Here is a 26239-nt window from a genome sequence, read left to right as displayed (position 1 = left end):
ACCATTCTAAAATTTGTAATTCTATGAGTGCTAGAGTTTTGCTCTAGTAATTTACTCAGAAGGGGATTACAAACCCGCCATCCGGCTCCCACCGGTCTCCCGTCGCTATCCCACTGGCACTCTGCTTGTACATAAATTTGCTGGTGGAACTCAATTAGACCTGTGGAGACGAGGGAAACAAATAAAAAATCAAATTCGCATCATATCCTGCAAATTTCATTCGCTTTGGCTTTTATGTGGGGCCTTGTCAAAGAAATCGAGAACGTCAGTGGACTCGGGAGCCGGATAGATCAGTGATCCGACGATGGTAGTGATTATTTTGTGCAACTATCATCATTGGATTGGGCCATAATTATTACAAAGCGACGTGGACGGAATAGAACATATATATCTGAGTCGCGAGGGCAAGTCTGGGCTGCCAAACTGGTATCAATATACTATATTTGATAGCTTGTCTTTTCCATTCAGCTTGGCTGTGCAATACGAGCGCACTTGAGAATGGCCTCTTTCGATTTCTCGACCACCGGGTCTGAAGTAGTCGCTAAATTATCAGAACGAGTCTTTGGGAAAACATGTGAGTATAAGTTCCTACGAATATACGGAGTCCTTCTGTAAGGGCAACGAGCTTTTGGTGAACTCAATTTGGCTGACAATTTAATAGTCGTGATCACCGGAGCCAGCCATGGAGGGCTGGGGGCCACATAGCCCTTCTCCTTGCTGCTGCCAATCCTGCTGAGATTGTTCTTCTCGGGCGTTCAGAAAACAAAGCCTCCCTAGTCATGAAGGCGATCAGAGAAACCAGCCCCTCTACCATTGTACGATTTGTTAAAATTGACCTCATGTCCTGCGCATCGGTGCGAGTTGCGGCGGCAGAGATCAATTCGTCTATCTCCAAGATCGACGTCCTCATTAATAACGCAGGCATCATGGGTGCCAAGTTTTCTTTGACTCCTGAAAACGTGGAAAGTCATCTGGGTGCAAACCACATTGGTCATTTCCTGCTCACCAACCTCCTTGTTCCGAAACTTGAAGCTTCTGGCGGCGGTGCTCGGATTGTAAATGTATCCAGTGCCATGTACCAGTTCAGTCCAGTCATGTTCGAGGATTACAACTTCTCCAACGGCAAGACTTACAACGCTTGGACAGCTTACGGACAGTCCAAGACAGCAAATATCTTATTTGCCGTTGCATTGGCCAGGAAATTAGAGAAAATGGGAGTAAAGTCCTACTCATTGCACCCGGGAGTCATACAGACAACGGGTCTGTCGTCCGGAGTCGATTCAGCAGCGTGGTCCATTGTGGGACCTATGGTTGAAAGTAAGGGGATGAAGATACCGAAGGAAAAGAACATTGAGCAGGGCTGCGCAACTACACTTGTTGCGGCCCTGGACCCTGCGCTTAATGGTAGCTATGATATTATTATCTGTTAAAGTGTTAGAAAATGTTCTTACAAGTTCACATAGATCAATCGGGGTCATTTCTCGATGACTGCAATCCACAACAGGTTCTGGAATACGCCTCTGACACCTCCAATGCGGACAAGTTGTGGACTCTGAGTGAGAAAATTGTCGGAGAAGAATTTTGCTACTGAAGTGCTTGTTAGGTCCTGCTTTCAAATGATTTTGGATGTAGTTTCGAGCACGTGTCACATGATTGAAGTTACCTACTTTCGCTTTCTCCCCAATTTAGAACAAATACATGACTTCTATTCTCGTAGGGGATTCCGACGTAGAGAAATATTATTAGCGGTCGGACTAAGATAGCGGCCAAATACTCGTTAGGTAGTGGTGACTACTCCGGTGAAATCGGGGAAGCAGAATAAGATGAATGACGTACTATCGCGACATGAATATGTATCGCGTCTTTAGAGAAAATACACAGGTACACCCGCGTCATGTAAGATACAGTGTATATTTGCCCTGAAACGGATTGAAGTGCGAGAAAGGGTTCCAGTCAACAAGAATTGTACGTGCCCAGGCGACTGTTGCAAGACGATGTGGCTTAGCTATGTATGGTCGTACTCCCTTGCTGCCTATTCGCTTGCCTTGGAATTTCCTTATCTAGTTTGCTGCGGTTGCCAAGTTAGGTGTTCTTCTGATTTCTTTTGCCAAAACTCTGGAACTTCTTTTTTTGCAAGCCTCTCATATTGCGTCGCCCCTATTGCAGGTCCAAGAGATCGACCGCTTTACGAATGCCTGTTCATCCGGCCACCCCAGACAACTATCTTCAACCCCTTTGTCAACACATTCCAGCAACCACCATACCACCCACAACGAAATTGACCTTGACCTCAGTCTTCGCCCCCTTCACGTACGCTTTCTTCGCAACCAGAAAATATACCCTTCATCGACCAAGTACTCCGTCACTATAGCCGAAAGCGAGTTCTTCTCTTGCTGGCTGCGCACAATGTTGGCTGAATTTGTCCTAAACTTGCCCGTCATAGAACCTTTATTTACTTGATATACAACCTATAGAGCTGCTAACTCGTGCCTGGCTACAGAGAAGTGCAAAACCAGCTTCACCAGTTTGCACTCCCCTAATTATCTTGCGCCTCACCGCCAAGATGCTAGGCTTCGGAAATGGGTATTTCTCAATGGACCTCTATCTATACATCACGTAAATGGCTGGGCCATCTCACTAGAGGTGCGACCAATTCACTAGAGGTGCGACCAATTCACTAGAGGTGCGACCAATTCACTCGGCAAACCCGATGAACTAAATACCTTACCTTTAGTCAGAGTTTCCCGACAAAACAAATCAAGATTCTACTCTCTCATTTTATGTAGCCTACCGGTCTCTTGCCCTACAAAAACCTGTGGAATGGCGAAGGTTTTACGGCTCCTCCTTAGTTCAATAATTAAGAGCTTGCTGTACTCCGCAGAATATAACATCAGATTTTCGTTATTCTTCAATTTCAACATTCGTATGTCGGAAATGACCTGGTGCACTTTCTCCTCTAGCGCCCTAAGATTTGTAAAGACAATTCGAAGTTCAGTTTCTTTAACGAAAATTGAACTCAAGAAATACATCTTAGTGGCCGCTAAATAATGCTCTAAAACGCGTGATAATCAAACTTTGAGCATAACAAGCACTAGACAATCCCTGGTGTATCCGCAATACGAAAAACATACTTCGTAGCGCTTGCTTTTCCGGCTTTCAAGTCTCTTAAAGCCTCTTCAACACCTAGGCCGCGACCTAACTTCGAAGGGATGGCCCGAGAAAGTGCAATTGCTCAATGCTCTTGTAAAATACCGGGAGAAAATGAAACCCAGTTCCTCGTTGTTCTCAAACTCATGTTGTTTGTGCACCGATCCCACTGACGTGATCGATTTGATCGCAGGTGAGACGTCTAGGTCGTTAGGCAGCGTAAAATCAATCTGGCCACTCGGAGCGACCGATTGCTTTAAGACCTCGGCGCTTTGCGGAATGATAACAGCGTCGAGTGCATGCAGCACATTAGAGTGGCCGGCTAGTCCAATACCTCCTTTGATCTTCTTGACCGTTGTCTCTATACCTTCACGATAGTCGATCACGATATCTCCTTGGCTTGGATCGAGCAAGCCCCCAACATAATGCGAATCTTTTCCTGCAATAGCGATGATAGGGTGGATATTACTATTGCATGCCAATTTAATAGCGAATGAGCCAACAGCTGTGATTGCACCATAAACGATGAAAGGGATCGGTTCCGCTGCAGGTGTCCACGGGGGTGGGAAGCGAAGGTGCGTGTATAAGGAAATAGCTGCAGTGAAGGCAGCGAGTGTGATTGTGGCTTCTATCAATTTTGATCAGATTTAGACGGACTCAATAATATTGGTCTTAAACTCGTCTTCGAATGAAGTTTGCGTTGGCAAATGGAAAGTTGTATGACTCCATGCAATGGCGTACTCAGCATAAGAGCCACCAGGTGTGCACATTTCGTGAAAGGCTGCAACGCGATCGCCTGGCTTAACGATTTATAAGCTTAGGCAATATAAGCGAAAGTAGACGACTCACTTTGAATTCAACCAGGTTGGATCCGACTTTCTCAACAACCCCAGCAATATCGTCTCCCTGGTTCAACTCCTTCTTGGCTTTAAGCATCATCTCTAGATTGCTTTTTCCAGAAGCAGCGACATCTGGGACCTTCCAATCCTTTGGATTAGACCCGGACACGACCACTTTGATAAGCACTTGGTCATCGTTTAGCCTAGGGATTGCACTGTCCACGAGCTTCACACTCGGCCCTGCCAAATTGATAACCTCTTTCATGTCTCTTTTGGTTACCGTAAAGTCGAAGTTAAGGATGTCGGAGGACAAATGGAAGAATTAAAATGCAGACTAATGTATATATCTCACAACTTGGACTTGGTGGTATATAAATGATACCTTGATTATTAATCCACATCCAGCCATGCTCTTACCTGGCTAAAGGATGCCACAGTATCTTCTCAATACCCGGGTGACGCCATTACTAACATAATTGAGTGGATTACTAGTTGTAAGGTACCGGTGGGGGCCTGGTGGGAGCAAGTAGGGTTGAAACTTCGGGACTAAATAGCGGCGGTTCCTTAAACCGGGATGCCATTATTGGTAGAAAGTTTTAGTCGCAAGTCTAAATTTCCTTTGATTTAAATCCCTTAAGATTATTAGCACAAATACCCTTAAATATATGGCAAACTAACTCGATACTTGCCCTCACCCTAAACGGCCGGTATAAAGGTCTCTCGCTTCGAAAGCATTTATCTTGATAGAGGAAAGAAACAAGCATAAATGATGGATTTATTTGTTGAGAGACGGACGGGGAAGGAGAGAAGCTCTGACCCCTTGAGGGCTATCTAAATACCCTCAGGACCATCCAGGTCGCGTGATCTTACGGGATTAGATACTGAAGAAAAAGAAAAGACGCCGATATATATCGAGGATCTAGTTCCTCTCTATAACGGAATCCTTAGGAGCCTTAGCGATCAAAGGAGACAGGGAATCAACGACGTCCATGAGGTGCGTGCTGCTAGAACCGGCGTCTGGTCTTCTAGGAACCATGATAATAGTCCTTAGGAGGAAATTGGCCACTTTACATACCAGGAGCATCTCAGTCCAACCCTAGGAGCTTTGCTGCTCCTGGAAGCTCAAGTACAGATCCCAGAGGCAGCTGCAGGTCCTCCGCAGAGCCCGTGGAAAGGTATAGGATTGTCATGGTTGGCACTCAGAAGCCGGGGCGCTTCAAGAAGGGCTAGGTGGTTTGCTAAGGCACCGAAAAATTTTACGGGCCAATCCTTCTACCGGATCTCTCAGCAGCACCGCAATTACTAGCGTAAACTAGATGGTCTTAGCTCGGCGTTAGACCGATGAACTAGTCGTGGAAATCGTGTTACTAGTGATTGAACGATCATTCATCGTTATCATCTTCCTCAAAGCCCTTCCCCCCATCCGAAAGGGTTCAAATAGTACTTCCCGATGTACTTGGTGTACATTGCCCAGCCACCATACAAGAGCGCTGCCATCCGTGGACTAAATAGTTCATCGATCTGAATGCCGAATTCACAATACAGAAAGAGACGTAGCGCGTGAAGCAATATATAAATCACAGTCATTGTTGTCACAATGTAACACAATAGAACGATGGCTTGAGACTCCACCGGTAACTTCTGAGCCAGGAGATGATGAATTATAGCTTTCTGGTAGGCACTCTGTGTCGATGGAGGAAGATTCTGGTAGGTGAAGCGGTCCAAGAAAGCGTCGTTGTCCGACTGTCGTTTTCTGAGCCACGCGATTATCATTTTGCGCATCTGAAACAGCTCAAGGGCGCCTTCGGCGTTCGACAGGAAATTTTACATTCTGAGCAAGAGACAGCCCCGCAGAATCTAATAAGCCAGTCATGAGAGGTTGGTCGGATACCCACAGCTGACATGAGGAGTGGTCAGAGTTTGTGGGAAAAGATGTCGTCGTGGTGGTAAAACCAGCATAGGCGTCATCGTAATGTGTTATGCTGGTATAGAAGCGAGGAGTAAGGGGCTGTATGGTCAATGTCGGTCTGGAAGAGGACGATGCTGGGACAGGAGAATGGAAATGAATAAGATCAAAGTGTAGAGACTTTGGGGGAGTGTAAACGACAGCCAAGGGGGAGGGATGGTGAGAGCTGAGCTGACATAGGTACTCTCGAAACACTTGTTCAAGAACCCTGTAGAGAGCCATCAGTCAGAAATTTTTGTCACCTAGTATGAAAAGAAGAATCATACCTCTCAACTTCTGTTTCCTTCCGAGGGGTACTTCCTCGCCGAACTTCTGGTCTCTGGAGGTATTGAAGATTACCTCGAAATCGGATACGTAGGGCTTCCTTGACAATTCGAAAAGCGGAAAGGACGCCAACATGCGTCCAGCGAAGAAGCATCTTCGCGATGACCCAGGAAGGTCCCGATAGGGGACTCACTGGTTGATCCCAGGAAGAGAGACGGCTTGTCACTTTCACTTTACCATCAGGAGTCAATGAGCTCAGGTTTGACTGTAGAGGGCCTTTGGGATTTGGCTCTGGTTGAAGGGGATCCACGAAACTAGCAGCCATGGACCCTTCCACCTTCTCAAACGGGGACGCAAATATCAATTTCTCCCAAGAGCCCTTATAGTGTTTCGATCTTGGCTTCGAGGAGATAAAATGTAGCTCGTGTAGCTCATGGCCCCCTTTTGTAGTGACATTGTACACTTTTTCTTCTGTACTCTCCGACGCGTCAAGAACGTGGTCATCACCGTTTAGCCGAAAAAAGACATTTCTCTTCTCGTAGAAGGAGTTGTTGATCTCCATGATCATGGCAGTCAGCTCCCTTGAGGGCGAATAGAGATACCAGTAGCTGATTGCACTCTTCTGCCACCACAGAAAACGTGGAACGCTGAACAGGTATGCGTGAGGGAACTCTTGAGCTTGCAGGCCCTACAAAAAGATTAGACCATTTTCTCTTTGTAGCATGATAAATATATATAATGTACCTGCGACTTCAGAAACATATCCAGTTTCTCTCGTAGAGAGCGATCACCACTTCCCCGGTCCAAGTAATACTTTGGATCAATGGTGAACCAACATTTTTCTCTGAATCCCTCGTGCGCAGGTAAGTTGTCGATGGATAATAGAATGCCGATACGACCCTGAAGACCAACTGGGATGCCAACCATGAAGTAATCGTACCAATAGTTATACCTTTCGCTCTCTGGGAAGCGACGTGCATGAGAAAGCCGCGAAGGGAAGAGTAGGGGCTCCCCTAAGAACTCCTTCCCTTCATCAGAACTGAGCAGTGTCAATTCTCTCCTAGTATATGCAGCCAGTAACAACCAGTTGGCCATATATCCAAAGAAAAGGATAATGGCAAGAAACAGAACGAGTAGAAGGTACGTCGCACTTAGTTGAGCCCGGAAAAAGAGGAATCCGCCAGCGGCGAGGAAGAGATACTGCAGAGTATGTTTTGAAGAGATTCTTGTAGACATCCTGGCAAGACCGAAGAAATCTTGTAGAGATAGGGAGGATATTGTCCTTCAGCTGAATGAATTAAAACACTATGTAGTCTCCGTCAAGGCAACCAAGAAAAGAAGACGGTCCAGCAAATTCTCGATCAAATTTACTCATTCTACATCCGTGCAGCTGATCAATTACTTCACCGACAGTTGATCTTCAGAAAACCTGCCTGGTTTCGTCATTAGCTGTTGTGACACCCACCATCCGGAACCTCCATTCCCGTTTTTGGAAAGACGCAGTTCTGACAACCATGTTCAACCGGCTGCGTGAAGGGCTGATCTTTCTAGGTTTGCTTATGTACATTTGGGAATGTGTGCCAACGCGAAAATCGCAGGATCCTTACGTCAACCTCTAAGTATGCAGAAATGCTGCGGACAGGATGTAGCTATATACAAATCACTCCCCAGGGCTAAATATGTCTGAACTGACTGAAAGCCACATTCTGGAAAACTTGTGAGTTCGGACGCGTGCATCTGCTAGTGTAACCCCAGATGAGGCCTGCATCGGAAAAATACTTCTCCCCTATCGCATTATCACGGCTTTCCACCGGCGCCTCGTCAATCTTGCCTAAAGTGAAGCCGAGCCCCACTAAAATTAACTTCATGGTCAACTAGGTTTGACAGCATTGACCCTTTCTAGGCAGGCGAAGTAAGGCAGCATACATGTGGCCAATGTATATGAAGAGAGAAATTCTGTTGTGGAGCTATCAAAAAAAGTGGCAAGAAGGAAAAGGTAAAGCCGCAGCGGCAGTGACGACACCTCAGAAAGGGGAAAATAACGAATGAGACATCGCGAGTTTGACAGATGATATTCCGGAAGATGTGCCGAAAGTTTCCCTTCCTAGATAAAAGAACTTTCCTGTCTACATCTTGGTGCAGTAACACTGTTTTTTGGGATCCCAAAGTTTGTGTTTGAAGAATGACTGATTCGGATGAAACTGTAGTCACAGGTTTCTCCTTACAACTTGAAGACATTCTCTTCAGGTCACTCTGAGCTAATCACTGGGCTCAGAAAGCGCAAAGATTGCTTTCAACGTCACTATTTCTAGCAGCTTACGGATCATTCAGTATCGCCTATCCCATATCTCCCGTATGCTGATCAGATCGTCTTCGTTGATTGTCAAATACTCTATTCACTATGGAACAAAGACGATCCTTATCAGGCCCTACTTAGTCAGTCTGTACAGTAGGTCTTCAGGCTGCTTAATGAGTTCCTAGATAGACCTTAGATCGGCATACAATCACCATGGAGTTCAAGAGATCTTCATGAAAGAACACCGATTGAGGCTAGTCATGAGGGGTGTACTACTGTTGAGGGGATTGCCGCTCGTTCAAGGATGAATGCCCCCAGAATCCCATATAAACCAAGACACATTTATACACACAAACAATTCAAGTCGAGTAATTCTGTCTACTCTATGCGGTCGATTTGACTAGCAGGCCTTCATTCAGTATTCGGCGCTTCGTCGTAACCTCATTTCTCGTATCGGTTTGGAGGAGGTATTTTACAGCATTCTTATGGGATATATCAAAGCGTCGTAGCTATAGAGAGAAATAAACAAAAGTCGCGGAACCACGATATGGTCTTTAATATACTTTCACTCGGACAACGCCCGAGTAGTTATCTATCCATTTTTTTCTTGGTCGCATTTCTTGATCATCAGTCCGATCTGCAAGCGGTCGTTACACAAGTCGTGATCAGTCCATCCTCTTCCTGATGGACGCAGTTGGGACGATTCTCCTGATTGACGGCGAATATTTCCGGTTTCACTCACCGCTATGATTTACTGAACGGCTGAAGGGAATGTGATGCAATAATTCATGGAGACGCTGCGAACTGAACTGGATTGCAGGCCAAGAATACGTCAGCAAAAGCCTAGGATGCAGCTTTTGGATCGGTGGACTACAAGATGAAAAGGGAACTATAGAGCCAGGGATGTTATTATAATTACAACCTCATCACCCACTAGTCTTTCCGCATCGTATTATATATCGCTGTCCAAGGACTCTATACCCAGCAAGCATGACTTCACGATCGTGTGGCTCGCCTTTCACCCAGGTGATTATCATAGGGGCGGGATTTTCCGGATTGGCCATGGCATGTCAGCTTAAACGACAACTGAATTGCCATGATTTGGTAATTTATGACCGAGTACCTAGACTTGGGGGTACTTGGTATACCAACAGATGTGCGTTCATGCTCTATTATCTGTGTTAAGTTTTATCTACTGGTAACTGAGGAAAAGAGCAGATCCAGGCTGCGGAGTCGACATACCGGCCGCTTTCTACAGTTTGTCATTTGCCCCAAACCCTGACTTCTCGCAATTCTTCCCTAAACAAACGGAAATATTGCAATACATGAACGATGTGGCGAAGCAGTTCAATGTGACAGAACATTTTATTGGTAATACGGAGTGGCTTGGCGCGTCCTGGCAGGACGATGAAGCCTGCTGGTCAGTCAGACTGAAAGAAACGTCAAAAACCGGCCGGACTTTTACCCATCAGTGCAAAATTCTGATCTCCGCTGTTGGAGGGCTGTCGAATCCGAACGAATGCACTATCCCTGGCATTGACAATTTCAAGGGAGAAATTGTCCACACTGCGAAATGGGATCCTGATATATCATGCGCGCAGAAGAATGTGATTGTCATCGGCAATGGCTGTATTTCCCTCCCTCACTCTAATTCCCTCATTAGCACCGCAATAAGATGCTCCTTGCTAACCATATTCCTAGCTTCGGCAACTCAAGTGATCCCAGAGATTGCTAAGGAAGCTAAGACGATCATCCAATTCATCCGGGTTTGTTCACAAATATCTGTCTGCAACTTAACCCTCCATGCTGACCGGTGGCATAGACACCGCAGTACTACATGCCCAGCCAGAACGCCGCGGTCAGCCCGTTCTGGAAAGCCATTTTTCGCAAAATACCAGGAAGCCTTCGACTTTTCCGAACTCTCATTTTCCTCTATCTCGAGTCATCGATCTTGTTGTTTGACCTCACTTGGCTCGGGGCAAAGATGAGAAAGGGTGCAACCACGAAAGCCCAGCGCTATGTCACTGACCACGCGCCGAGTAAGACAATCACGCCGGACCCAAACCGTATAGTTTGGTGGTTACCAAGTAAACTGATCTTCTTGTCACTGATAGGAAAATACTGGCCCCTCCTATTTCCCAATTATGAGTTTGGGTGCAAGGTAAATTACCCTTTGTGCAATGCACTTTATACAGCCAGCAATGAAACTAAAACCTACTCTAGCGCAGAGTCTTTGATAACGACGGCTATCTCGCTTGTTTGCATAAGTCCAATGTTCATCTAACCAGTGACACGGTTGTTTCTCTTCTGGAACAGTCCATACTGACAAAGTCTGGGGAGATACATCCAGCGGATGTCATTGTATGTATATCCCTTGCCATTCCTCCTGCCATTATTTCTGATAGTGCCGTCCCGAAATTCTAGATCCTGGCTACCGGATTCTCCCCGACACAACATGATGTTGACCTTCGAGGTCGAAATGGGTACTCTCGACATGAACACTGGGAACAGTCTGGCTCTATGCGAGCCTTCAACACTGTTGCTATGTCCGGATTTCCCAATTTCTTTTACATATTGGGGCCCAACTCTGGCCGGGGACATACATCAACTGTCTTCGCTTCTGAAAGGCATGACATAAGTTTTTTTTTTTAACGGCAGTACCACTCAAGGATGCTAATGCTAATTTAGCTACGTTGACCTGGTCATCCGTGCTATTAAACCAGTCCTCTGGAACAATGCATCGACCGTCGAGGTGAAGCAAACGAGTGAAGGACGTTTCAATAACGAATTGAGGACCGCGTTGAGAACAACCATCTTGACAGATATGTGCCGAAGTGTGAGAAATCCACCTCCCGATCTGGTGCCATAATCGAAACATTCGCACTAAGTTTAACCAGTGGTATATCGATCCAAAAACCGAGCTTAATTGGTTTATCTATCCTTGGAGTTCGCTCAGAATGTGGTACTCAACTCGCTGGAGAAGTATGGGAGACTGGATGTACCAGGTAATGTCTCTTGATTCACTCAGAAGATTCACTTTTATTCGTCAGTCTCATACAATATTTAGTCCCATGTGCCTCGGTCACTTTCTCAAAAGGAACTCAGTCTACAACAACTGAAAAGTGCGATTCCCAAACGTTGCTTGCAGCCTTCTGTCTTCGTTTCTTTTGCTTACCTTGGCCGTGATATCGCATATGCTGCTATTCTCATATACTGTGCTTTGCATATTCACTGCCTTCATTACGCATGGACACGGGCAATTAGCTGGGCAGTGTACAGCTTCATTCAAGGATGTGTGGGTACTGGGCTGTGGATAATTGCCCATGAATGTGGTCACGGTGCATTTTCCGTGTTTCCCTGGCTCAATGACATGATCGGCTGGGCCATACATTCGATTCTTCTTGTCCCTTACTTTTCCTGGAAAATCACACATGCACGGCATCATCGTCACACAGGCCATATGCAGAAGGATACTGCATTTGTTCCATTTACCGAGGGTGAATATGCTGCTAAACGTGGCATTTCAATTCAGGGTATCAGAGACCTCACGGAGGACACGCCGCTGACGAATCTTATCCATCTAATTGGCCACCAGCTGTTCGGGTGGCCAATGTATCTCTTGTTTGCGGTTAGTACAGGAAACAACAGCGCTCCGGGAAATCTTAGGCAAGGCCATTTCACTGCCAGCCATTTTGACCCATTTAGCGCATTATTCACGTCGGCACAGCGGATATACGTCGTCTTGTCAGATGTCGGGCTGGCCTTCATGGGATGGGCATTGCTTCACATGACTTCGAAGCTGGGAATAGCAAAGGTCATGTTGCTCTATTTCATGCCGTACCTTTGGGTGAACAGTTGGATCGGTAAGAGTCAGTTCAATTCCTTATGCATATGCTGTCTACTTACCTGGCTTTATATAGTCGGTATTACTTACTTGCACCATACGCACCCATCGGTCCCACATTACGCAGATCGCAACTGGACATATATGAAAGGGGCGTTGTGCACTGTCGACCGCAGCCTTGGTTTTATTGGACGTCATTTTTTTCATGAAATCGTTGATTATCACGTTATCCACCATCTCTTCCCCAGTATTCCATTTTACAGAGCGGAAGAGGCATCCATTGCAATACGACCACTGCTTGGCCTCCGTTACAGGGAAGACAAAAAGGCAAGCTTCCTATCTTCCCTTTTCCAAACATTCCGAACCTGCAAGTACGTGTCTGATGATGAAGGGAATGATGTTTACAACTGGCAGCAGAAAAGCGGGATGTGATTCCCGGAGTATGGGTTTATTTCCAAGCGCTGAACTTTCCTTATATCTGTCGTTACCGTATTCTCTGGCTCGCAGTACAAAACTGCAATGACACTGATTATTCGCAAAATCAAAATCTCGGATAGGGAGTGGTGCTAGGTTGACTACTTGACTACCTTCTCCATTGACCAAGACTTCCTATCAATTCGCCATCGTCCTAATTACAACATAAGAGGTGACCTTATACACTGTTTTGTGTATAGAAAACTACTGAAGTAATCCCAAGGTCGAATCAAAGCCGCATAAAAATTATGAGGCATTGCTAATAATCGACGCATTCCGTTCGTTCTGTGCTCTAATCCCACGCTCTTAGGCAGCATGGCTCTAAGCAATTCGAAACATAAGCGTCTGTGCCCAATTTCGGAGTCCTACACCGGTATTCCCGACCGTACCCCAGCCTGGTGTACGGGTTCAGACGAATCAGAGATGGCGCGTCACCCCACTACGGGACCTGGTGCACGGCCCAAAGGCTCCATTTGTGTACCCCAGGTCTAAGTGCCCTTCTATCGGGTCGAATTCGAGATTTTGGTCGTTTGATAAGCCTACTATAAGCTAGAGGCTAAGAAATTCTCACGCCAATGGCCAACGGGAAGGTGTTTTTCCTCGATAGAGAGTGCCAGGTGGCGGAATGTCTCTGAGATGTGTATTTACTCCATAAGTGGATATCGTGTCGTAAGAACGAGGACACCTAGGTGATAAAGAGGGGCTGCTGAATGATTGGCTCATGGGCTGCCTGTGATGACAACGCGTTACGCACAGAAATCCGGCAGCGTAGTCATCGCAAAGCAGGAATCGATGGTCAAAGTATGGGATCAGTTATCTTAATTGCTTTCATCCGTCATGTTAACGGTCGACAATAGCTCCCATAGTCAGCTGCGCGAAAATATGTCAAAACTGGAACAGTTGTGGATGCGGCGCTTCAGTTTAATGCACTCGGAAACATGAAAACCGACAGAGTTTATATATTTCGCCTATAATCATAGTTTGAAGAACGAGGGAAAATTTTGATATTATTTGATATTATCAGCAGGACCCCACTAAAGTTGGTCCTATTTTGGATGACGAGATCATATTCGGAGTCTGAGAGTGACAGGTCGACGGCCGCGAACAAGGTTGGAAATAATAGAGGTTTGTCAGCTTGGTTACTGATTAATCCCGCCAAACTATAGTTAACTGAACCATCCGCAAGATGATGTTAACTCCCGGCTTGTTGCCAACGAAACCAGTAAGTACTATTTCTCGGATAACTCCTGTTAACCCCGACCATTCAACTAATAATCAACCATTATTGCAGGTGCCTACAGCTCACCTACATGCATTTGGGTGCGTCCGTGCTGTTAATGCGCTGTAGCTATCACAGATCAGTTCCATCTCAGCTTCAAGGATCAGTGGGGGAACGTGGCCATTACAACAGCCGTGTCACTATGCAGAAATGCCTGTCTATTCAGAGGAATCATGTTTTCTTGTGCGATCTTGTCAACGATCGCTAATGTATCACCAGTGCTACCTCAACAGCAAGCTATGCAGAGCAACCCATGGGGGATTTGGATCCCGCCTCGGGGCTTAAGCGTTCCGGTCAAGATGGAAGAATTGGTGGAGGCTATCTGCATGGGCAAGAGGTCGGCATTTGCAGACCAAGCCACTTGCTTTGATGACTATTCTAGACAAGTTGGAGACTTCGGATCCAGGGTGGGCATAGTCTGATGCACTATATCCGGTATTTCGGCTAGTCATAGACGACGAAAAGTATTGATCGTTGTTCCAAGCTTGCGCAACGTTCATGAAGCGTCTCAAAGTTGTGTAGTAGCATTTGCAAGCGGCTGCGTCGTGGCCGCAGCAAGACAGACAGCTGTAGACCCGGTGAAGCTCAGCGGTATCAATGAGTGCGTTCCGAGCGTAGGTAGAAAGCCACATACGTGCTGCACAACACCACATGTATGAGCGTGGTTGCTCTGTAGGGAATTTGAGATGTTGATGTGGGGGCTCCTGGTCGTAAAAGGCTTCCCTTGCGCCTGACCAACCTAACCTAGTACATGAAATAATCGTTTCGCATTCACATGGGAGGGAGATGTACAGACCAAGAGTGTGCGCCGAGATGATGGTATTCACTCGCCGAGTGCATACGCACAGCGCAGGCTGACATGGCGCACAGAAACTGTGTGTACGCAGAACCAATGCGTACTGCAAGATACACAGATGAGAAGGGCCATCGTTTGTAACTGATCACGTGGATCCATTGTAGTTTTTTCAACTTCGTTTAATCGGACAATGAACCTAATGGACAATAGGGCGAAGAGGATGTTAAATAGAAAGATTGATATATACGACTGAGCCAAATCGTTAACCTTGTTCTGATTCCTCGCCATCTAGAGTCAAAAACTGAAAACATTTTTCTGCAGAAGATTACTGCAGAAGGCTAGCAGCTAGCCGAGAGTATCCTCAATAAACGAGACCCTTGACACCACTTCTTTCACACTTCACCTTTATAACGCTGACAATGCGTCGAACTGCTTCTGGTTCACTGACAGGACTGACAGATGCCGCATGAAAGCTAGGTTGTGAGTGTTGTTCACGGCAAACGAATCAGCATGCCCATTGCTCGACGTCCATGCGTGAATTCCAGCGTCACTGCCCACCTTGTCACAGAGAAGATACGCCTGGTGAATGTCCACGTTATCCCAGAATGCATACGGCGCCTCAAAGCCGTCGCTATCCGCAATTGCTCCGTTAACCGTAGTCCATTCCCCGAAAAGTCCATTGGTGCTGGTCTGTTCCACTGGGCCGCCTCCCGTAACGTAGAATCGCTTGAGCGCGTTACCATCCTGGAGGAGGGACATATCAATTACAGGGGCGTCGCCGAGTGTCACATATGTCTTCGGTGCGGTAAAAGTCTTGAAGTCGCTGGTGTAGGCATACCGCATACTAGTGTTTAGACTAGGAGCACCGGTGTGGCCGGTGTCATCTTCAGCGTACTGGGCTTTTTAGCGGCGTAATGCTAGAAGAAAGATTTCGACTTACCAATTGCGCAGCCCAGTGAACAAAGTATTGTCCCTTTGAGGCATCCCAGAACGCATCGGGAGCCCAGGCCATGCCAGCCGTTTTATCCTCAACTGTCACCAGCCGCTCATTTGTCCAAGTGACCAAATCTGTGCTCTCCCAGATGAATATTCCGCGGGATCCGGTGCGAGTGCTAGCCGCCCAAGAAGTCTATGTTCCATTAGTAACCCTTTCCACGAATGTTCCTTGTACGAAAGCTGGACTAGGACGTACCGTGGCAATGTTCAAATCAGTACCTAGAATATAGTACTTTCCAGCATTGTCACCTTGTCCGACAATGATAGATGTGTCCCGAACGGCCTTTGTCCCAAGCGTAGGCTTCACAATCGGTTTATCGCCATTGATAGGCTTGAAATCTAGAGCGTCATCGTTGCCGCTGAGGGCAAAATACACGCTATTGTCCGCAGTCTTCCAGGCGACGGCCAGGTAGCCGACATTGCTTGGTGCTGCTTTTTTCTGTAGGGATGATTCCGTTGGGATAGCAAGGGCAGGCAGAGCGGCCAGTAAGGCGGTAGAGAGGTAGGTGAACCCTTTCATTTTGGGTTGTCTTATTAAACGGATTGATTGTTTGAGATGTTCTCTGATAAAGAGGAAGTAGCAGACTTCTTGTGTGATTTGGTTCCTTTTATACTATCTTCTTAAAATCCGCTGTTGTATGGTCCTGAAGGCAATTGATGAAAATTTACTTCGGTTAATTCTTGTATGGCCCGGGGTAATTTGGGTGACTCCAAACCCGCCGGTAAATATCCAAAATAGTCAAGCAGGTAGATCAATTCCCGGAAGGATTTCGCGGGGTTGATCTCACTCTTTAAGAGAGTTTTTATGGTTTCGCGGTTATATGTAAACGTCCTGCCAAGACTGGGGAAATGACGTAATTTTAAAAATATGGCGACTTGGCGCACATGAGATGTCTCAAGTCATCTATGGATGCTACCAAGGGGTTCCGGGGATGATTCACGAAGCCGATCTCGGTAAAATATTCCAAAGTTCCGTCCTTGCAATCACGGTGATTAACACCATCTCTCCATGACCGAAGCTGGCTCCATGAACCTTTTCGTTCTCTGGATGAATCCGCAAGGCACACCGCAGCTTGTTACTCCACCCCCGTCGGACCATACAATTCTTGCAGGCCTGACCCTAGCTAGCGTCCTCGATTTGGCTCGTGAGCGACTTGTTAAGAGCGCTGTCCCTTCGGAAATTGAGCCACCGGAGGTTATTGAGAAGCAATATACAGTCTTGATTTGGAAAAGGTCTCGAATCTTACGAAATTGGTGGGCGCATTTGCAGTGGGGACAGCGGCATTTATTGTCCCTGTTGGAAGCATTGAATAATAGAATGGGTTGATCAGCATTGAGTAACAAGTTCCTCATGGAGATCTTTTGCAAAATTGGGTGGCTGATATCATGTACGATGTAGTGGCTCAATCTTGGTATGAAGTCTCTGATAATATTTCTTGAGATGGGGCCAGCTATCATTAATGCATATGATCAATGAATTTCGACTACACAGAATATAGACCAGTAAATACATTTTATCATCCATGAATTAATTGAAATTAAACTCGATATGCGTTGATGTGTGCTTGAATAATCCAACTACATCTATTTGCAGAGAAATTGGGTTTGATCAATATTGAGAAATTTTGAGCGCTGTCCGTTAATTTCCTAAGCTTCTGTATCCTCTGTAATGTTTCTTTCAGGAACAAGTGGTTCTTAGAATGTGCCTATTCGCGGCAAGGTCAGTAATTGCAGCTTTGATTAACTAGGGCATGCCTTACCCTGCCTTTACATGCAGCGCGCCCTGCGCCCTTCTCTGTAGATACAGCAGTTGTGTTAGAAACCATGCCGATTTGGAGGAAAGAGCTTCATATATGATGTGTAATTTCAAGTGAGAGCATGATCATCTTTTCATATTTGAAGTTGTGAGCTCCAGCCGAAATACTGTTGTTCCACTGCCCCAACTAGGCATGATTATTGTAATGCGTGGGATGAAAGATCTCCAGAGTGTATTCACTACTAGATCGAGTGGAAAGCTAAATTGAATAATCTGGTTGTGGTGAAGGATACGAAGCAAGACTTGACTCTCTGGCCTAGTACCTACTGGGAAGAAATAAAGAGGGAGGCCAATGATATTCTGCGGCGAAAAATAGCCCGCAGCCGGCGGGCGATACGATGATACTAATACGGTGTTGTCGGTAAAATCTCAACGGGATATTGACAAACGATTTCTTGTGTTGATTGGCAAGTAGTGGAAACAGCTACTAACGTGGGCTCACCTGTTTCGTCTTGGCAAGAAAATCAACCAAACATCTCTCTTAAATTCAGTTTCTGTTGACCTTCACTTCGATCCAGTCGAAAGATAAATAAGGTGTCTATTCACTTGAGATCCCTCCACCATTAGTGACGTATCGATGACATATTGGAGCTGCATGCCTTTCGTACATATCAAATCGAATAATTGCAAAAGATACATCTCTCACTCACATGGCCTCCTAGAGCATATTTCTAATAGTCTGTTCTATATCCTCTTTTGGGAGCCCTAATTCGTCGTTCCAGAAGCCATGTGAACTCTCATCTCCCAGTGCCCGTTTACCAAATGCCCCACCCCTAGTCAAGTCCATGATTCCGGCGAAATCACCCGCCGCAAGCCTTCTCTTGCCATTATAGATGACCTCCTCGGACGTAACATGCCTTACCGTCCATTTCTGGCCATCGACCTTCTCAACCACATCTAGAATATCTTTCTGGCTGACATTGAAGGATGACACAAGATGTATTGGTTCTTCGTCTCGCCCGCGTGTTCGAGTATGGCAACAAGGGCCTTCCCAATTGTCGACAGGGTTGTAGTAGTGAAAACCGAGGTGCCGCCGTCGATGAGAGTCACAGTTTTTGAGGCGAGGTCGAAACCGAAGAATCCGACTTTCATGGCCCAGTCGAAGAACGCACCGGTAACAAGACTCGACCAAGAAATCAATGGCTGGTTTGATCGGAGATAGTCGACAGTACCCGTCTTTTATGATAAAACAACAGGGTTCAGTGCGGCAAATTCGGGGTTCCGCGAATAGGGACCGAACTCGCTGGGCAAGAATCTTTTCACACCGGCGGCGAGAGCGGCATCGATGAATACCTGTTGGTCGCCTGCTGCGATGCCGCCGACCATGCTAATCACCACATCCTGACTTTCCATTGCAAGTTTGATGGAGGATACATCGGTATAGTCGGCTTTAAAGACAGGCACGCATTTAGGGAATGTTGATGTCGACTCTTTGCGGGTCAAAATGCCGACTTTATATGGGGAAGCTAGGAATGCTTTAAGGACAGGGACACCTAGGTTTCCACCTGCCTATAGAATGTGTCAGTAGGCTAGATGCGGATAGTAACCTTTTATTGTGGGTAGGATGAATGGAAGCCAAGCGCGGTGCTGGAAAACTGAGACATACTCCGATAAGCAGGACATTCTTGAACAGGGCCATTGCAGATAGATGAATGCCCCACTGAGCGTGATTAATCTAACTGGTAGTAATGACCGACGTTTAAAGGTATTTGGATAAAGTGGTAGCTGCAGGCAGGGTCGTACTCTCACATTCGCAATACTTTGCGCTCATTATATCCATATCCTAGGTCATCACTTTGACCTATCTCTATTTACCCACGACGATGATTAGAAATCACGCCGGAAGGGTGAATCATCTCCAAGCTCCGAGAGGCTGTCGGTCTTTCTTAGGACAGAGTCATTGAGTCAAAGTACCTAATGTATTGCACTGTCTGTCAGATTATCATCCTGTACCTTTCATACTGATATGATTAGGTTAGGTTATCGTCTCCCCTCCACTCTCGGTACCAGGGACAGTAGTCTGGGAGTAGCTCCATGATCAGGCCCAAAATAATTTGTAAGAGTGTGAGCGGAGCTGATTTCTGTTGTTCAAACCAAAGATCTGATTTGGGATCTGATATTATGTTTATTGAGCATACCGAGCGATATTTGAGCCAGTGGGGTTGACTGGTAAACAGATGCCCTACCTAGTGCAAATTTACGTATTCTTATGAAACAGCTAGCTAATGCAGAGCGCATGAGCGAGGAGGCAGGACAATGTTACTTGCTGAATATGCGAAGTCCGATGGGAGGCTTGATGAGCTCTTTGGTGACATTCTGCTCGTAGACCAGTATCATTCCCCTATCGTCGAGATAGGCATAAAGAGCGTCGTCTTCCGGGAAAGAGTGTTGATGTTGGACAACCTACCTGGCTCAGAATGGACGATTGCTTCCTGGGTTGATAGAATTCCTTTGGAATGAATTGAGGAACGCCCGAATCTTGCTAGACTCGTTAGGGAGTAGTAAGGCGCTGTGGCGAGACCGGAATTTAGCTTCCTAGCGTCTCTTGGCTTGATTTATTGATTAATGATCAGGCTGAGTAGATTATTGGACTTGTAGCGGAGTCTTGGCAGTATCCTAAGATTGAGTGTTCACAAATCCCTCCTCTAATACAGTATGTTGTCTACTCTAGGACCTGCTCTGGCCTCTCGCGGGTGTGTGCGCTTTTTACGTAAGGGTGCAATGCTATAATATGGAAGGAAAGTACAAATTGGGTTTGCTATCCCGAGATTTAGACAACATAATTATCGACACGGCGTTCTTGGGACAATATTGCTCAGAAAATACGATAAGGCGAATTTGATACAATACTATAACATATAGGTGAATACCTAGTCAGCGCCTTATCACTTTTCAATTCCAATGTCTACTCGAACATAAAAACTAGGGAGTCTTCGGGAAGGGAGAATGGCGAATTCAAGATAGAAAAGCTTTCATCAGAGGGTAAAACTATATTGGGAGTCGTCCCTATGCAGTGACTCTTAGGAATCTACTTTTCTTGTGTGAAGACCTCGGACCAATCCTGCTTCCTGAAGTAATTTACCACACTGTCCAGCTCCGGGGGCGAGTCCAACTAGGTGAAAATATCAGCAATGTGAAAGAAAAAAAAAAAGAGAACACCGCCGACGAACTCACGTCTTTGGGGTGGATGATTGTGGGGTCATCTCGGCCCTCGTATCCAAACTCGTTGCAATAAGCCCAATTGTCGCCCAATTCAAGAAGGAGCTCACTCGGGAGGGGGATGTTCGATTGCCCTGTTGCCAACCGGATGCATTCTGTTTCTGCCCCAGTAGCTTGAGAAAATGCCTTCGAAAGTTCGCGTAAGGAGCTCCACTCCCGATAGCCGATGATATTTTTCCCAGCGTCCTCTTGCACGAGGGCCTTTACAATTGGACCAGTATCTTCTTCCGCGGCGATGAAAGGCAATTTAACGTCTGGATCTAGATTGCTAACAAATTGGGCTTTACCATGCGCTGTCTAGAGAGGGTTAGAGATGATCCCGCGGGTCAAGGCGATCAGTAAACTTACTATCACGGGCTTAAAGACTGGAAGTGAGACATAATTGCTCAAGTAAAACCCAGCCTGGAAGATACTTGTCTTCTTCCACAGCTCAGGGTAGGTTTCTCTTCCGTACGCCTCTGCCTTGGCTTTCGAGTCAAAATGGTAGACGTGCGTGTACCTCCCCCGGGACCACTTAGTCGCGTTAGAAAGAGATGACAACACGAAGCGCTCCAGAGTAGGAATCCTCGCGGCAACATCGATAACGGCCTTCAGTTGCTCGGTCTCATGGTTGGCGGCCCAGACATTGAGTTGCTGACCCTTCGCCTTGGCTTCATTGGCAGGATCACCAAATATACCCCAGAAGTCACTGACGGCGAAAATAGCATTCGCATTCTCAAAGGCCGACAAGAGGGTGGATGGTAAATCCAAGTCTGCTTGGACCACTTCCGCACCGCGGGCAGCTAAGGCACGGGCTTTTGTGCTGGCCGGGTTCCTGGTCACTGCACGGACACGCCATTGCGGCTCCTGGAGGAAAACCTCTGCGACTGAGCCACCCTGATTCCCTGTAGCTCCGAGGACAACAATAAGTTTCTTGGCTTCCATGGTGAATAGCCAACGAGCGGATGTTTAACCCTTGAGTTGACGGATGTGAGATTCAGCTTGATATCATGGAAAACAGCCAGTGCGGCCTGCTAGCCAATTTATAGTTGCCATTCCTGCCGAACGGAGCACCACCCTGGGATGCCGTGTGAACGAACTATGGAAGAGCCTCGGAGATATCGGCGATTAACCCTGATTGATGCCATTCCTGCTGAATAGAGCACCACCCTGGATGCAGTGTGAACGAACCATGGAAGAGCCTCGGAGATATCGGCGATTAATGCTCATTGATGCTTCTAGATAGTAGTCATAAAATCAATGATTAGTGATACTAAGAGAACTGTTTCCCGAAGAATGCTGATTATTGGTCAGTTGTAAAATTAATGATTAGTGAACAATCCGATGCGGATCCACTTACCTTCCGAACCCAACTTGAGTTCACCTCTATTTTATTTTCATTCGAAGATTTCTAAATGGTACCCTCTATTTGCGTTCTCCACATACTGCTCTACAGTACAGGCTCTGGTCCACAGTAGACGTGTCAGCATAGCATGCATGAAAATCTTGGCGAGTTTGCATCACTGCAGATGATTTTGATTTTTTCATCAGCCGAACGATCTCCCTTGGATAGAGCCAGAGCATTTCTAAAACTCTCCGCGGTGACATAGCTGGCCGATAGCTGGCCGGAAGCAGGTGATGGGTTATATGAAGTTCAGGATTTGCCACTTGCGTGGCTTGGTTATCCAAAAGAAAAGCTCTTTCATCCTATCCTACTAAACAAAAGATCAACATTCAATTTCTCGCAGCCGATGCACAATGGCTTTTCCCAATCGCCTCTTCACTCGTTCAACATGGCGCTTCATCGGCCTTGGCCTTACAACGACTGTCTTTTCTCTCGGAGCCTTGGCCATTCTATCTCCGTCCGTTGCTGCAGGGTCTCTCGGGGTCATCCCTACCACGCCAGAAGGCCGCGACATAACCGAGAAAGCAATGATATTCCTTGGAATACGTGACATAGCCGTAGCAGGCGCGCTATTTTGGCTTTATGGCGAAGGAAAAGGGAAGGAGATGGGAGTTCTATTGACGGCGTGGACTGCTGTATGTGTGGTGGATACATGGGTTACGATACAGGGGCCGAGAGGATGGGATAAGGGGGTCTGGGGACTGTGTGGAGGGGCAGCGGTGGTGGCATTTGGGGGCCTAGGGCTGTTGCAATTGTAAGGCCAAGGCATTGATGGGGTGCTGAGGAATGTCGCGATAGGAGGGGAGCTAAAGAGAAATCCCCGTCTGATGCCTACTTAGACTGGTCAATTAACTTGAGAAGTTCTCAGAGCGTTGGCTGGTATTTCATCACCATTGCCCTTAAATACCCTGTATCCTCAGAAATAATTCACATCTTAATAAAGTGCAAGCGAATACAACCCCGCCATAGCAGTAGATACTGCGTGTAAAAACAATACAGGTCCCAATTCCAAGGATACACGGAGAAATTCCGGCTAGCGGAGCTTAGTACTTGAGACTTCAGAAACAGTCAAAGAGTAAAAGTGGTGGCGCCCGTTTCGGGACACACTGTACCAGCAATAAATAAGAAATATTATGTTATAAGACCTATAGTGGTGAAAACTTGAAGTCCAACGGGCAAAGCAACCTTGCAGCCAGTGATTAAATGGTTGTCTACGGTCGAAAATTATAAATAAATATAAAAATAGCTGCTCTTGGTAATGTCTGGTATTTGAAATTATAACTATAATTAAAATTTACCAAATTTATTGGACATGAAAGTGTCTCTCGTTGAGTACTGGTGTGCTAGGATATTGGGTGCTGCATATGACATCCGTTCACTTAAAATCTCTACTGAACATGATTTGCTATTGCAGGCTCAGCAACAGTTGCGGGCCTCGATTTAGTACCAGCAGGAACTGTAACAACTGCGACTATAAAAGAACAACATCGATAAACAACAACCTGCACATATCTCAGCCAACAGTGTATTTGATTAATTAACTTCTTTTTTGCGGCATTGAGAATGAAGAAAACTGCATTCCAACCTTGCCTTAGTGACCTAAAGTGAGGAAGGCTTCGGATCTGAGAGTGGCTCTGAAACTTTGAAATACTGGGTCCTACTCTCAAATAGGATCAGTGGTCGATATCCTCTGTCAGTGGGTCAATCGCCCAATGCACACCAAGCCTAATTCTTGGCTGAATTATTCTGAATTGTACACGTGATATGATTATGAGTCTAACATTTTTTTTCATCAACCGTTCTCGGATTTGATATATTTCTCATTTTCGCCGGAAGTTCCATTGGTAATTGATCCACATTTCGCAAGCATGGCCGCTCAACAAGCAAATAGTGTGGCTGAAACGGCAAGATCTGATCTCCTCCGGCTTTGGAAAGCTGCGGTGGAAGACTACGAGCGGCGACCGGGCAAAGCCTTAGACTGGGAAGGTTTACGACTACAGACGATATCATGAATATCATGAAGGAATGTTTACAAAGTTCAAAGGCTTTCGTGACGACATTTCCAAGGTTTCCATTTAAGAAATCCATGGCTGTTATATTGTTAAGATTATGTGAAGTCTGCTACACTTCCTCTGGATGAGGTCTCCTTGGACCTCCTAACTTGAAACTGCTAGAAAAAAACAACAAAACCAAACCGCCACCTGTCTATTTTCTTGCAGCAAAGATGAGGAGAGCATGCAAATGGTGGGGGTAGAGCTAACCTACAGTGGGGGTGTTTCATGCATGCCACTATCAACAGCTGACCCGCAAGAGCTTCATCCCACTATTAAAATATATCCCAACATGTATCCCACTTTCTACACAAAAGCGGGAGGTAAATAGGAGCATTAGCTATATATACTGTAGAGGCTCTACCTCCATAGCGTACCAAACCAAAAATATCATACACAATGGGTTCAATTGCCACCAAAGATTCTCTGTTCGAGTCCCTGCGCCTGGGAGCTCTCCCGCTCAAGCACCGTGTCATCCTAGCACCATGCACACGAATGAGAGCGTCAAAGGAGTCGGAGGGTGTATATGTGCCCAATGATCTCAATGTCGAGTATTATTCGCAGCGTGCCTCTGATGGAGGATTTATGTTGACAGAAGCTACTCCCATTAGCAGACATGTATGTGAAGCTTTACTCCTGACTATGTTCTGAGACTAACATTACCAGGCTGCTGGATACCCCGGAGTCCCTGGAATCTTCACCCCCTCGCAGATTGCCGGCTGGAAGAAGGTTACCGATGCAGTGCACGCCAAGGGAGCCTTTATTTACTGTCAACTGTGGCATGTCGGTCGTGCGACTGTCTCTTCTTTCATTGAAGGAAGAGATGTCCTTGGTGGTAGTGAAATTCCTATTACTGGAAATGCACTGGATGGTAGCGAGTATGCAGCTTCGCCACCGCGTCCTATGACTACTGAGGAAATTCAAGAAACCGTGAAGGAATATGTCGCTGCGGCGAAGCGAGCCCGTGAAGCTGGGTTTGATGGAGTCGAGATTCATGGTGAGATCACTTTGACGCTTGCATATATGCGTAATCGCTAATTGAATAGGTGCAAATGGTTACCTTCTTGATCAATTCCTCCACGACAACGTCAACACCCGCACCGACGAATATGGCGGAAGTATTGAGAAGCGATCTCGTTTCGTACTGGAAGTCATCGAAGCAATCACCGCCGCCATTGGTGCCGACCGAGTTGGTATTCGTCTGTCGCCATACAACTATTTCCAGGATACACGTGATTCGAACCCCAATGTTCACTGGGCCAAGCTATGTTCAATGATCGCCAGCCTTCCAGAGGAGTCCCGACCGGCATATGTACACATGGTCGAGCCACGTTTCGATGAAGTCCTCGATGAAAAGGCCAAGATTGAATCCCTTGCCACGGAGAAGCCTTCGCTGGATGTATTCCGGCCGACGCTGAAGAAGGGGGGATCTCATTCCTTGCAGCTGGAAACTTCAACCCCGAGAATGCGGGTACAAAGCTGGTGGCTGATGGCGCTGATGCGGTTGTATTTGGTCGTTATTTCATCTCAAACCCTGATCTGCCGCGTCGCTTGAAGGAGGGCTTGCCTTTGACTCCGTATGATCGGACGACTTTCTATGGCGCTGAGCCTGCTGAGAAGGGATATACCGACTACCCATTCTATAGTGCATAGAGGACGATGCAAGGGAGTGATGTTTCGAACAAATCATATAACAACATATCATATAGAGCAAATTGCCTATTTCACAAATCAAATCAAAAGACTATCAAGATAAATTTACTAAAACTTTCATCGCGTCATGTACAACTGCCCATCGAACTGTTGCTAATTGCTGTGCCATAGCTGCTGCAAGGGGCCGTGGACAATACTTGCCAGATAGCGATCCT

The 26239-nt window shown here is 46.4% G+C and overlaps 10 protein-coding genes across 10 annotated transcripts; 5 read left to right on the top strand and 5 right to left on the bottom strand.

Moving 5' to 3' along the window:
* Positions 1-498: 498 nt before the first annotated feature.
* Positions 499-1591, top strand: N7446_008788 (uncharacterized protein; the record flags this gene model as incomplete). The annotated part of the gene is made up of 3 exons (XM_058517533.1): positions 499-611; positions 662-1404; positions 1464-1591. 3 exons carry the CDS (start codon positions 499-501, stop codon positions 1589-1591), a joined length of 984 nt encoding a protein of 327 aa, XP_058371179.1.
* A 1585-nt stretch (positions 1592-3176) lies between these two features.
* On the bottom strand, positions 3177-4251 carry N7446_008787 (uncharacterized protein; the record flags this gene model as incomplete). The annotated part of the gene is made up of 3 exons (XM_058517532.1): positions 3177-3775; positions 3889-3943; positions 3997-4251. 3 exons carry the CDS (start codon positions 4249-4251, stop codon positions 3177-3179), a joined length of 909 nt encoding a protein of 302 aa, XP_058371178.1.
* A 1527-nt stretch (positions 4252-5778) lies between these two features.
* N7446_008786 (uncharacterized protein) lies at positions 5779-7452 on the bottom strand (the record flags this gene model as incomplete). Its single annotated transcript, XM_058517531.1, has 3 exons — positions 5779-6160; positions 6219-6904; positions 6961-7452. 3 exons carry the CDS (start codon positions 7450-7452, stop codon positions 5779-5781), a joined length of 1560 nt encoding a protein of 519 aa, XP_058371177.1.
* Positions 7453-9837: 2385 nt separating this feature from the next.
* Positions 9838-11381, top strand: N7446_008785 (flavin-containing monooxygenase; the record flags this gene model as incomplete). The annotated part of the gene is made up of 6 exons (XM_058517530.1): positions 9838-10141; positions 10214-10278; positions 10335-10673; positions 10736-10873; positions 10937-10995; positions 11201-11381. 6 exons carry the CDS (start codon positions 9838-9840, stop codon positions 11379-11381), a joined length of 1086 nt encoding a protein of 361 aa, XP_058371176.1.
* A 591-nt stretch (positions 11382-11972) lies between these two features.
* On the top strand, positions 11973-12788 carry N7446_008784 (fatty acid desaturase; the record flags this gene model as incomplete). Its single annotated transcript, XM_058517529.1, has 2 exons — positions 11973-12375; positions 12433-12788. 2 exons carry the CDS (start codon positions 11973-11975, stop codon positions 12786-12788), a joined length of 759 nt encoding a protein of 252 aa, XP_058371175.1.
* A 2522-nt stretch (positions 12789-15310) lies between these two features.
* N7446_008783 (glycoside hydrolase family 43 protein) lies at positions 15311-16421 on the bottom strand (the record flags this gene model as incomplete). Its single annotated transcript, XM_058517528.1, has 3 exons — positions 15311-15799; positions 15846-16034; positions 16098-16421. The coding sequence occupies 3 exons, from the start codon at positions 16419-16421 to the stop codon at positions 15311-15313; spliced, it is 1002 nt and encodes a 333-aa protein (XP_058371174.1).
* Positions 16422-16910: 489 nt separating this feature from the next.
* Positions 16911-17228, top strand: N7446_008782 (uncharacterized protein; the record flags this gene model as incomplete). The annotated part of the gene is made up of 1 exon (XM_058517527.1): positions 16911-17228. One exon carries the CDS (start codon positions 16911-16913, stop codon positions 17226-17228), a length of 318 nt encoding a protein of 105 aa, XP_058371173.1.
* A 1147-nt stretch (positions 17229-18375) lies between these two features.
* Positions 18376-19356, bottom strand: N7446_008781 (uncharacterized protein; the record flags this gene model as incomplete). The annotated part of the gene is made up of 4 exons (XM_058517526.1): positions 18376-18627; positions 18741-18860; positions 18912-19226; positions 19324-19356. 4 exons carry the CDS (start codon positions 19354-19356, stop codon positions 18376-18378), a joined length of 720 nt encoding a protein of 239 aa, XP_058371172.1.
* Positions 19357-20745: 1389 nt separating this feature from the next.
* On the bottom strand, positions 20746-21860 carry N7446_008780 (NmrA/HSCARG family protein; the record flags this gene model as incomplete). The annotated part of the gene is made up of 3 exons (XM_058517525.1): positions 20746-20829; positions 20892-21233; positions 21285-21860. The coding sequence occupies 3 exons, from the start codon at positions 21858-21860 to the stop codon at positions 20746-20748; spliced, it is 1002 nt and encodes a 333-aa protein (XP_058371171.1).
* A 2833-nt stretch (positions 21861-24693) lies between these two features.
* N7446_008779 (alkene reductase) lies at positions 24694-26083 on the top strand. The gene is made up of 3 exons (XM_058517524.1): positions 24694-24989; positions 25038-25368; positions 25418-26083. Exons 1-3 carry the CDS (start codon positions 24771-24773, stop codon positions 25924-25926), a joined length of 1059 nt encoding a protein of 352 aa, XP_058371170.1. The 5' UTR covers positions 24694-24770; the 3' UTR covers positions 25927-26083.
* Positions 26084-26239: the final 156 nt, after the last annotated feature.

This window comes from Penicillium canescens (assembly GCF_028828765.1).
Source record: "Penicillium canescens strain IBT 15451 chromosome Unknown utg000005l_segment0_segment0, whole genome shotgun sequence".
In the NCBI taxonomy this organism is placed as follows: Eukaryota; Fungi; Ascomycota; class Eurotiomycetes; order Eurotiales; family Aspergillaceae; genus Penicillium; species Penicillium canescens.
The sequence above is the reverse complement of the archived record's forward strand: the minus strand, read 5'-3'. Positions and strand labels throughout refer to the sequence as shown.